General features: G+C 33.9%; 1 protein-coding gene across 1 annotated transcript in view; it reads left to right on the forward strand.

Annotated features, from left to right (window-relative positions):
- GABA-B-R1 (gamma-aminobutyric acid type B receptor subunit 1) overlaps window positions 1-4,169 on the forward strand; it is a 216,228-nt gene extending 212,059 nt beyond the window's left edge. Inside the window, exon 16 of the mRNA XM_088271038.1 lies at window positions 3,740-4,169. Coding sequence (XP_088127164.1) covers window positions 3,740-3,762 — 23 coding nt within the window. The 3' untranslated portion in view covers window positions 3,763-4,169. The remainder of the gene's footprint in view (window positions 1-3,739) is intronic.
- The last annotated feature ends 8,614 nt before the right edge of the window (window positions 4,170-12,783 follow it).

The raw sequence follows: 12,783 nt of genomic DNA on the forward strand, positions 1-12,783 counted from the left end.
TACATTAATGATAATATTCTTTTTATTATATTTTAAACAATGATATTTGTCTCGGAACTTCATATTTAGTTGAACTTTATATAATGTTTCGTTCACTCAGAAAACTAAAATCTCCTACTTGTTACTTTCAGATCAACAACATTCTAACTCAGGTTTGTAATTAATACAATTTAATGGTTTTTCATTCCAGTACTGTCTAATTTTCCTGTATCTGTAACATTATTTAACCTTTTAACTGCCAAAACCGTGTTGACAGATTACTTATTTTTGTGCTCGCTACGCCGCCCATTAAATATATTTCTACACTTACACGTATGACTTTATACCCATATTAAGAACCGAGGTCGAGTATTTTTAACAGCGTTAATATTGGAACATTCAGAAACATCTCTTGGAATAGTTATGACATACTAAGAATCGACATGCAGAGACATCTCTTGGGAAAATAATAACGCACTTAGGCAGAGGTTCTCAATCCTTTTGAGATCGTTGGCACCTAGGCAACGTTGTATTTTTCCATAGCTCACTTCTTGATGGAGTCAATGTCGATTCACTATTTATTCCCTGGGACCTTTATTTAAGCCCTCTGTCAACTTTTGCTATAAAACCCCACCTATGTGTGCGTGTCTCCCAAAATTATATAAATCACACCCCAAAGCACTTTTAATTATTGATGCCTCCCAAGTAATGTCAATTGTCCACTGGGAGGTGATATTGCCGATGAAATCAATCACTTTACTAAGGCATATCTGTAACATACCTTTATCCATGACAATTTTTAACATTGGCATACACGTCAATTTTTTCTGAAAAAAGTCCAGCGTGGCGGGCACCACTATATCGGTTGTTAAAAGGTTAATAGGAGTGTTTGTATATGATTCGCAATAGTAAAAATGCAGTAAAATCTCGTTACAACTTTCACCTTAGACACAAAGAGTTGCAGAGAAATAGCGGATTATCGAAAGGGATCCATGTTGTTCCAGCGCCATTCGACTACTAACTACTAACTATTGTTCTGTTTACTCCCAAATTTATTTTCTTTCAATATTAATGGAATGGTTGGTGTTTTATGTGTCGCCCCGCAATGTTACATACTCCTTCGCTTTTTAATTTGATCGCTTGACTCTCCTTTGAACACATTCTGTAATCGTAACGATCCATCGGGATGTTTGGAACATTCAATTTGCACCGAGTCAAGAATTTCTCGAACCGAGAATCAATTTACATCCATTTATTGTTTATCAATAAATCATATTATTTCTGAGCACTACCATTTCCTGCATGATTGCTTTTGTGTCATAAATGTGATCATCGACAACCTTTAATAGGAATTATTTCATCCATTATCCATCCACCTATATCCATACTATTGTACTATAGGTCATAATATAATATATCCTTTCATGATTAATATCTACAGTGTTAGCGCAAAGTCCACTAAACCTTATTCCATGCAAAAGATATTTCAGAATATACAAACAAATACTGCCTCTTACATCACTGCAACGAAGTCACAAAGTGAAGTAAATTGAGATGTTTGTTTATATTAATGATTTCTTTTAGATGAAATAAGGCTAATATAATCTTATATGCAATGTAAATATAGCCAAACACGTGACACCATGTCAAAACAAAGTGTACACATCAAGAAAACAACTACAGCCAACCATGAAGAAAATTGAAATTCAGTCAGTTGGCCTATCAAAATTACTGAAAAATAAGGACAAATCTTAATCATAACTGTAATCAAATTCTTGAAAAGTTGTAGCAAATACTTGACTTAAAATAGTGTTCAAGTACCTTAGTTTTATAAAAACGCTTTCATTTTATATGAATGAGATGTGTTGTCCTCATTAGACTGTAATTTACTCTTTAGAAGTCAGGGTTCCAGTTTTAACGAGATTTAGTTGCATGTTTGAAATCTTCCTACTTCTGTACATTACGTTTCTGTGAATGCCTATTGTTCTATTCTTACATTGTAATCATTGATTTTCTGGTTTAATTTGCTTTTTATCACTAGATGTTGTATTATACTTCTTCACTGTTTATTACACTACTGATTTTAGTTTTGAATTCTAATAAATTTGGGAGTATTATCCGATCCAAACCAAACATTACTTATGCCATTTTTTTAGCTTTCCCTAGATGACTACTATTCTGAGGGAAGTTTTTATAGAAATTTTAGTAGTTACTACAATAACTGTTTTATAAAGTAATAGGCGATAGTCTTTGAGAGGCTGGGAGTATTTTTTTTATATCTGTCATGTGATATGATTTTTATAAACACCAAATGATTTCTTTTTTAAGATTTTCTTCCCTCGAATGCCGATTGATACCATCCCTAACAATATTTCTGGTCGAGGTGACAGCTTATATAGTCATAAAGCACATTTTCAGTACTGCGCAACCACGTCAGCCGCCACCGTGACTAAAAATATTGCCTGGGATATTTCTGTCATTTGTGCTTCTTGCTGATGCTTTTGTCCTCATTTCAGCACCTAATGTTTAAGGCTTGCGGCAATTGTGCAACTGACATCAGTACATATGAATGCTTTATTTCGGTCCGAAACACGAGCGAGGAGTGCAGATGTAACTATATAATAAATATCGCACGCTAACTAATAAACTGACCAAATTAAAAATATCTGTAAATCAACTTGTGGATAAAGAAAAATATTGTAATGACTTTTACATTTAATTCAATGATATTAAATTAATTGACAACATTGTTGGATAAAAGGGGTGACATTATTTTCCTCATTTCAATCCCAAGGCGCGAATCTGCATTACCAGTATTGACAATAAATGATTCCAAAAATGTCATCATTTCAAATGGTCAATTTATAGATATTTAACTGCAAAATAAAGCTGGTTTAGTAATAATATATTAAAAAATAGATATGGATACCAATTCTGGACTTCAAACATTAAAATCCAAAATGATATTTTTGAATATCATTGTGACTTGCATTGGATGGATGATCCATACATTAAAGGCCTTACAATCATGCCTCCATGTGTTTTTCTGTCTACTCTTATCCAAACCCGATGGTGCACAGAATTATCATCTTAATGATCAAGAGATCGTTAATTTCATGGAGATAAGATGGCTGGACTGGTACCTGCGCTTCAGATACCAATTAATACATATTAGAGTGAAAAATTACTCAAACTACCCCTAGGAATCGAACCTAAGACCTCCAGTATGGTATTTAGTTTAGTAAAAATATTAATATATTTACATACCAATTATAAATTACAACCTCCAATATGAAATAAATTGTGTTTTTGCAAATTTGCCACTCGGCATTGGTTTGACGATGTATGCGAAAAAAATTACTGTAAATTTCGGGCTAGGTCAGTTTACTATAAAGCATGGGATAATGTGTTCACTTTTTACTGATGAAAAAATGGCAATTTTTTTTCAATTTCAAGAAATCAAGTATGATAGTGCGTAATTTTAGTTTTTTCATCGCTGTTTCAATTTTTCAAAACTTATTTTGCTTATGTAGAAGAGTTCTGCTGAGTCAAAGCTTAACTCGAGCTCAGAGGTGTGAAAAAGCAATATTTCCGGTCATCACCTCTCGGCGCTCGGCCACGAGTAGTAGTATTATAGCGAGCGAATAGACCTCGCAAACGAAGCTAATAAGTAATGTTTGGTAGAACGGAGCTAGTAGCAGTTGGTAATGGGGTTTGCATTGCGTATCCCGCTTCATAATCTGATTTTTTCTCTCGACAGACATACAAGACGAGCACATCTGAGTTACACCTGGATAACTGGTGCAAACGATACAAGATCAAACAATACATCCGTTTGTGCTCTCTATTCAGTGACAATACTCTGGCTGACAAAACTTATACTAATCTAATCCATGTGTTCTTATATTATACAATTACCAGTGGAATGTAAAAAGGATTCCGCGACATCCACAGTTTAAAAGCAAATACGCACAGCCTCTAAAGTGAGGTCGGATAAATGATGTGTCTAATAATGTAGATACATCATGGATCTGATGTATCTACATTATAAAGTATGTTCCACATACAGTAAAAGCTCATTAATTCGGAACAACTATAATTGGAGTTTCACTGTAATTGTAAAAATAAATTGAAATTATGATCACCTTTTCACGTAAAACATTACGAGAAAAGGGAAAAAAACACAAAAACTCGAGACTTTCTTTATTGATAAAATTCATTAACTACTTTTGTTATTGTTTTTAAAAAATAATCACTTTAGTAAAGTCGACGCGTATCAGTTTATATATGAAGAAAAAAAAGTTTAGTTTGAAAGTCCAATATTTTTTGAATTTTAGTCTCTTTGATTGCGAATTAAGGAACTTTTATATATTGAGTAACAGAAACCAAATGGCAACATGTTTAGCGATCCCGCAACACTTTTCCTTTGATCGTGGAGTGGGTAATTGTTTTTATAGATAAATAAATAAAATATTATGTATTTATAAATGAAATTTGTGAGAAATGTACCTATATTGACAGTGGGTTAAATGGCCCCCCGACTCAGATTGGTAACTCTTTAAGCGCGAGAATAAGTTACGCAGGAGCTGAACAATTACCTAATCAGGTTATATTATAATGTTTACCCGTCGTGCCAATAATGCAACACGAGTTTGAAGAGAATGGAAGAATCATACGGTATTGCACCCTTTGTACATATACATATATATATATATATATATATGTTTTGTTGTTAGATGTTTAATTATTACCGTTTCAATCATAACACATTTGTATAATTGCGGTCAATTATAGTTGTCGTTTAAGTAGGCTAGTGAAAAGGCCATGGCGATATTGTTTCGGAACTATATGTTTGACTAATTTGTAAATTTTGACTGTCTAAGAAAATGACTCTATTCTAAGGGAAAGAGACAAACACGAACACATATCAAGTTTCAGTAACAGGACTTAATAGCCGCGTCTCTGAAGCGATAGCGCCGTGGCTGTCCGATTGAATAATCCAAGCTCAAATAACGTCGACAGATGAATAAAACTAGTTGTACCTTTTACATTTTATTATGAAATATCGGTTCCAACAACCCTTAGCTACACATAATTATTAGAAAATGTACAAAAGAAAATTTCGTTGTTTTTAGAGGAAAAATTTATTAAATGTTTAAAATGAGAAGTTTTGAAAACTACCGAAGGTTTATTTAATCGCACGCTGTTGTTATAATTATAATTTCTTGTTATGATAAACCATGTATGGGATGAGATGATTTCTGAAATTCTGGGAAATTCTGGGAAAACGGGAAGAAAGAAATGTTGTTGATGTTTAATAATTCTAAATCATACGAGGAAGAGATCTACCAAAGAACGGATATGAGTTGAAACAGCCTTTTACTAGATTATTACTTAATCCTGTACTTCTTCAATAATCATTATGGCATAAAGAGTATAAATTGTTTGTTATGTTTAATTCTAACTCTTTATTCTGTGCCAATATGAGATTTTACTGAGTTGTTGAACTGTACTATATAGAGTAGAGAAAAAATGCTTTTGTGAAAGATAATTAACTAAATTTTAAAACGTGGAGCTTTTGTTTTCAAATCAGTACTTTAAGTATATTTTTCTTATTCTAACCCACATTCACACCCAATAGTGCACAGGGCACTGCATTTAAATCAAAGCAGTGTTTTCTTAATTGTTAAATACAAGTGGGTGGCAGGTCATCAGTTTTTTTCTTCTGATACACGTTTTGGGCGGTAAGATATAAGAGTGAAAAATTACTGCTATTTATTTGATGCTCCCCCAGTACTCCCAAATCGAACACGGGGTTCACGACAGCCATACGTTAGGAATGTACGTGTGGATTGCTAGATATATTAAATCCTTAATACAAAACATGCATAGAATGATGAGTCGAAATAATAATAGCCGGAAGGGTGATTTATTGTTTTTTTGGGGGAGGGTATTGTTTAAAATATTCCCTAGCCTGACCCATATGTAAACATAGGGCACTGCATCAAATTGACACAATGTAAACTTGATTGTACATACATATATGAAAGCAAGGTTTTTAGTCCTGCGCTCCAGATTCTTAGATATAGAAAAGGAATAAAATGTCATAAACTCATTTGTCTGAAATTACTCATTTGGGAACAGAAGCCCATCGCAGTTAATGGAAATACAGATTTGAACAAATAAGGATAAGCTCATATTGTTTTTAATTTGTTTAAGTTTTACTAAACAATTGTTGACTTCTGCTATTCACTTCCAGTACCACTCCATGTGCGTGTGAACACAGAACCTAATGTATAAGGCACAATTCTTCTGTAAACACACCACCTTCCAACTGTCTGTCACTTTCCCGACCAATATTTGTGTTGAGACTCGCAGAATAATAATACCCTTCTGAAACGAATGTGAGATCTCAGCAGTTATTTGATTATAATTCAAATTAACATTTTTTTGTATTATCAATATTTGAAGCACTGTCTTTATGATTTTCCATTTTATAATGTATAAAATAACTTTGCTTAAAATCAGTTTATACCTTATAATAGCTTCAATATGTATAATGTCGACCAGTTTTGAAACTAACTCCTTAGGAAGAAGCTGTTTTTTTCAAAACTGGGTGGCATTAAAATTAAGCTAAATAAAACAAAACAAAAGTTATTTTATAAGTTCTTACATTTTTCTCATCAAAATTACAGCTTATTAATTGTTGAAAAAGTGAGGCTGAATACTATAGGCGTTCAGGTGACATTTTAGTGTATTCCAAAATAGAGTACTATCACAAATTTAATAAAAAATCACAAGACAATCAATTCTATTCATACTGATATGTGTAAATAAATAAGAGAGATATATATACTATAAAAACCGATGGGGATCTCGCAGTCTCTATAACAGCAACACAATGTGCAAACCGTGGAAGAAAAAGTAACATGTTTTTGATATCATTGCAGATAACAAAATTAAGTTACTGTGGATATCTGTTTTTCAATGAGCGATTTTCCAAATGAAGACAGAGATTGAAAATATTGATTTTTAGGATTTAAATAAATATAAGGATAATCTTTTTTAAAAATCCCATTATATTATATGTAGAGTATGATCCGATATTCCCTCTCAATAACAATACCATATTTATTTTGATAAAACACAATTCATGGTCTATGCAAAGATACTTGACACTTAATTTGAATTGGTGCTTTCAGGATACTGACCAACCAAATATTATTGCCAAAGCTGCAATCGAGGGTATAAGCCGTGTAATCTGCTATATTTAAAACAGCGTACGCCATTTGTTCAAATCAATCTAATATAATATTGTATTGATTTGAACAAAATGTGAGTTAGAGTATACCCTCTATGAAGTTAAGGAATACTTATTAACCTGTACTTTGGCAGTTTGTCACTTGAAAGCCTGTAGTTTTCATCCGTTCTTACAAAAAATGTGTATTTGATGTATTTCTGTTAAAGGCATCAATTTGGAAAAAGAATCATCTAATATAATACGCGTTGCAGATGACCCTAGCTGTCTTCACAAGTACGGATGGAAGTTATGAAACTACAAATATTTAAATTCTACTCTCTGCCAATGAGTCACCCTTGTATTGTACAAATACAATTAATTAAAAGATTTCGTGGATTTTTTTACATTTCAAATAAAAATATCATATTTTTAATATTCAAAGCAATAACTTGAGGGTCAGACATTTTAACAAAATGTTAATTTTGTTCATATTTAACCAATCACAGGGATTTTGGTCTAGCAGTCTCGAGACGTACCCATCTCTTCGTTATGGCAATCATTACACCAGCATGCAAACAACACTATATATCACTACCGTACCGTAGTACATCTACACAAAATATTTGTCACATATGTTATTAGTCGGATCAAAGACCTACATGCATTAAGGACATTTGCCAAAAGGAGATCAAGGATCCGTGGTTAGAAAAATGAGATAGGACTTAAGTGGGTGGTGACGAGTCTTGATATCGAATCAAATGAAACTTGTAAATTGATTTGGTTGTTAATTAAATAATGTTATTTTTGTGTCTCAAATCTCAGTGGGCGGTTTTATAAGAAAACATATATTCTAAAAAAGAAAGCAATAACTAAAATGCTTGACATATTCGTAAAAAAGATTTTAAATATAGGAAATTATTATACCTCCATTATCTTTATTCTGACTAGTGTCCTGACCGACAGCTAAGCAGTATATCACCTCAATCGAAAAATCAATCCCAGATCTCCGGATTGAGTATTATTTTTACAAATTGATGCCTCTGACATAAGCAATGCTAATTATTATTTATGAAAAAATAAAGAAAGGTTAATTAAATTGCATTCAAACTTTGAAAACTGCATTTTACTTTGAAGTAGTCAAAATTTGATTTGGCGTTGAATAATGTATTGCTCATAATTTGTTTGTAACTAAATTTACATAAGGAATGACTTAAATTGAATGAAATGTTAAACCAAATCCCTTTAGAGAAGGTTTCTGTACTGTACTGTACTCCGTACTTTACTGTACTCTGTACTGTATAATAAAAAATTAATGTGTACAACAGTTAAGTAATTCTTTTATTGATAACCTCCTTACTCTACCTGAAGTGGCGGCTGTGTAAGACCAACGAGACTTCAAATAATAAAATTCCCTTTTATCCTTTATTAATTATCTTTGAAGCTTGTCAGGAGCTTGGTCCACTCCATTTTTCTCTATGCTGCTGAAACATGGACCATAAAAGCAGCAGAAAGGAGAAAAATTGATGCCTTCGAAATGTGATGTTGAAGGCGCATGCTCCGAATTCCATGGACAGCTAGACGCACCAATGAGTCCATTCGCCAGGAACTACGCTTGGATGGCTTGACTCTGGCCAATATCTGTACCCGACGGATTCTCCAGTTCTTTGGACACATTGCGCGTGGCAACGAGGATAGCCTGGAGCGACTAGTTGTGATCGGTAGCTTGGAGGGAAAGAGAGGAAGAGGAAGATCCCCCACACGATGGACCGATCAAATTAAGGTAGCAGCAGGCACCCCAGTGGTTGGAGCGCTACGTGCAGCGCAGTCAAGGGATAACTGGAGAAGAGTCATTGCTTTTGCAAGGGTCACAACCCTCAGCAATGAGGAATAATACAGAGAAGAATTATCTTTATTATCTTTTATATCCGAGAGTAAAATTTTGTTCGCCTCGACAGTGTAATGCTCGGCTACCGTTCTGGAGGTCCCGGGTTTGATTCCCAGGGAGGGCGTCAAATAAATATAAGTGATTTTACACTCCAATATTCATTTAATATTATCCTGGACTGGTACCTGAACCGGAGGGCTAATTAACTTTCCCTCATGTGTTATAACGATCAAGATAACACTATGTTTATATGATACAATGCCCTATGCACCATCGAGGGCAGATAAGGGTTTAAAGAATGTAGAAAATTATCTTTATCAACAATACAGTGAAAATTTTTGTAACATGAAGTTGATATAACACAGCAAAAAAAAACACCCTTTTATATGAAAATATTTCTAAGAAATAAAACCAATTTCTCTTGTGGTCTAGCTTTTATATTTTGTTGCACAAGTTTTTTTTTATTATTTTTGATATTCACAAGGTTTATTTATGTATTTCATAATGACATAAAAAAACAGCAATAGTTTACAATGATTTATACTAAAACACATAAGAATTTGTGTTTGAAAACACATTCCGGTCAAGAATGTACTGGAGAATGGATTATAGCATAAAAACACAAGTATGTATACACATATAACACGAGAGGTAGGTATAAATGGCAATAGAAAAGTATAAATTAAAAACTCAAAAGACTCAAAGTATAAATTTGATAAACCAAGTGGCCGTAAACACTAAAAATTTGTCATCCGCAATAGGTAATAATCTATTTTGGACTTAATGGACAGTATAATAGTCGTTTATCTCTGGCCTACAAGACATCACTGCAACGTGACAAAAAACATATGCTTAAAAAAAAACACAATTTTGTACAAGGCGTTATATTATTCTGAGAGCAGCATCCATTCCGAAAAAAGCAGTTGAACAAAATAAGCATATTGTCGTTCGGCATGCAATACCGCAAATAATTTTTTTTTTTAATATTGACATTTTAATGCCATTTGATTCGTTATCCTTTTCTTCGTGATTGTGTATACTCAGAATATCCGAATTTTGTATGAATCGTCATGTTTAAGGGCAAAAATGTAACACTGCGTATGTTGTCTGTACTGCAACTACGCAAATATGTCAATAACTTTTTTCGCTCTGGTGATCATATTGTTTTTTGTCACATTCGCGGTGTTGCATGCCGAACGACGATATGACTATAAATATCACAGTATAACTAGATAAGATTGTCTCAAAAAGTATATCATTATCACATTTTGCATGTCTAAAAGACCGCTTATTATTAGTTTCCATTCATCTTAAACCGGCTGACCTCCGCAGCTCTCGCAAATGGTCTTCTTCTGTGTGTAACATCTTGCCCCAATATTCTTCCCAAAATCTTGCCCCGATATTCATGTTTATATTCTTCATTCGACTTCTTCATCTGAAAACACATATTTATATTTGATATTTGTTCCCGAAAATTTTCGCAAGCATGCGGCGATATATTAAATTTATCGTTTAATAGTTTGCTTAAATCAAACATAATTGTTCTCGTTGATTATAGCGTTCTTCGGGCCTGGTATTGTCGTGTACAGGTGTATCGTATTATCTGAGCGAGTGTATCGTACGCAAATAATATATCGTACAATAATTTGAGCAAGTGTATAGTAAGTAAGTACACAAAAATTGTTTTTCTGACCCCCATTCTCACCTAACGGTGTGAACCTCTTTGTGCCAGCACAGATGCTCTACATTGAAAACCTAGGTGGGTCAAAACAAATATAACGACATTCATCACTCTAGTATCTATTACTTTCACCTGGTATTAATCTGATATTTTCTGGTATTTAAATCCTACGGCTGATCACAGTGCCTTAATGTAATTGACAATCAAGATAACACCGTATTGGAGGGATGCAGTGCCTTGCAGATAAATGTTAGAGAAGATGAAGAATATAATGTCAATCTTTGGTATTTTCACAATTTAGAGTTTGGTGATGAGGGTACATCTTCTGGGTGAAATACAATCCGCAGCGTGCACAGAGGATGCGGTGCCCGGCACGCGTGTGCGTTGCCCGATGCCGGCGCAAGTGATGCGCTTGCCACGTCACGTAAGAGCAACTCACACACGCGTAAGAATGCGTCGCGTTAGTTCCGCCGTGGGTCACTCGGTGCCTTTTCAACGTCTTGTGGCAGCGGCAGGAAAAAGAACATTCTTTACAAAAGTAAAAAGCTCCCTTTTGGTGAGTGAGGAGATGCTGTTTTAAATTGTGCGGACCGCGGATGACTTTCTCGCATTTGGGACATTCGTACTCTTTTATTTTGTCAAGTTTGACACCGCCGTGTACGGCTGCTTTATGGCGCTTCACCAACCAGAACTGTTTACATTTATAATCGCATAGATTACAACCGAACGGGTACTCGTCGGAATGTCGCACTAATGTGTGATAGAATAATTTATCCTTTTTCTGAGACTTGAAAGGACATTCCAGGCATGTGTACTTCTTAGGGGAACGGGCACTGATACGAGCAGGGAAATGCTTCGACATATGTTTCTCCATTTGTTGATAAACATTGGTCTTGAATCTGCAATGATCACAACTCAATTTCCCCTCCGGTTTAAAATTTCTTTTTTTCTCGTTCCCATTTCTTAACGGTAATAATTCAATAGTACTTAAAATTTCCTTCTGATCGCCTACAATTTTCCGCTCGGAATTAACGTTACAAAGGAATATATCTTCAGCCGAGTGCATTCGCAGTTGTTTTTTAATATCAATTTCTTCAATATCCAGATCACCGGGAAAATAAAGCTGATTTTCTTTATCGCATGTTTCGTCTTCGTCATAAATACTTTCCGTTATTTCGTGTTTAAATTTGAATTACTACATTCATTTTCTTCAAAACGTGTCACTACTAACTCTTTCGTTACGTTAAAATTCGACATTTGCAAAGAAATTTGGTCACAGAATTATTATCCGTAAATATATATCATCAATTCGCAATCCTACAATTGAAAAGTAAATACAAAAAACAATAACAAAGCATACACGCGACATGTGACAGAACTTACCAGAGATAAAGATCAAAGACGTAGATATAGATAATACTGACAAAAGAATTTCGTTCAATTACACTAAGCGATCGTTGAACGATAATTCCATCCGGTTCCTGGATGATTGGCGTTCAACGATCCATCCATTCCGGTTCCCGAGCCAAGGGCACATTTCACTAAATTAATTTATAATCTTTATGGAAGGCAATTGCTTATGACATACAATAAAATACGACATGACTTTATTCATATCGTATGTTATTGTTTTAACATGACATGACTGATCCGATGTATTTCAGATATACCCACCACCATTTATGAATAGCTCTTTATACTTATTTTCATTATTGAATCACGTAATGGATAATGAAAGCGGGTTGTTTATTTTTATTGCAAACGAATTTAAATTTGTTTCACCAAAAAGGTATGTGTTAGGATTTGTTTGATGTGTTTCTGTGTTTAAGATCTTGAAGTTCTATGTACGTTTCCATGATTTGTATACTTCGCTGGGATGAGCATTCTTGTGTTATGTGAGTTATTCTTTAGTGCATTATTATTTTCACACAAATTATTTTCGCATTAAGTTATTCGACTCATAAGTTGTAATTTGAGGAATATTTTCTATATAGGAGT

Source organism: Brachycentrus maculatus, unplaced genomic scaffold, assembly GCF_059751285.1.
Source record: "Brachycentrus maculatus isolate JH-2025_06_01 unplaced genomic scaffold, ASM5975128v1 h1tg000418l, whole genome shotgun sequence".
Lineage (NCBI taxonomy): Eukaryota > Metazoa > Arthropoda > Insecta > Trichoptera > Brachycentridae > Brachycentrus > Brachycentrus maculatus.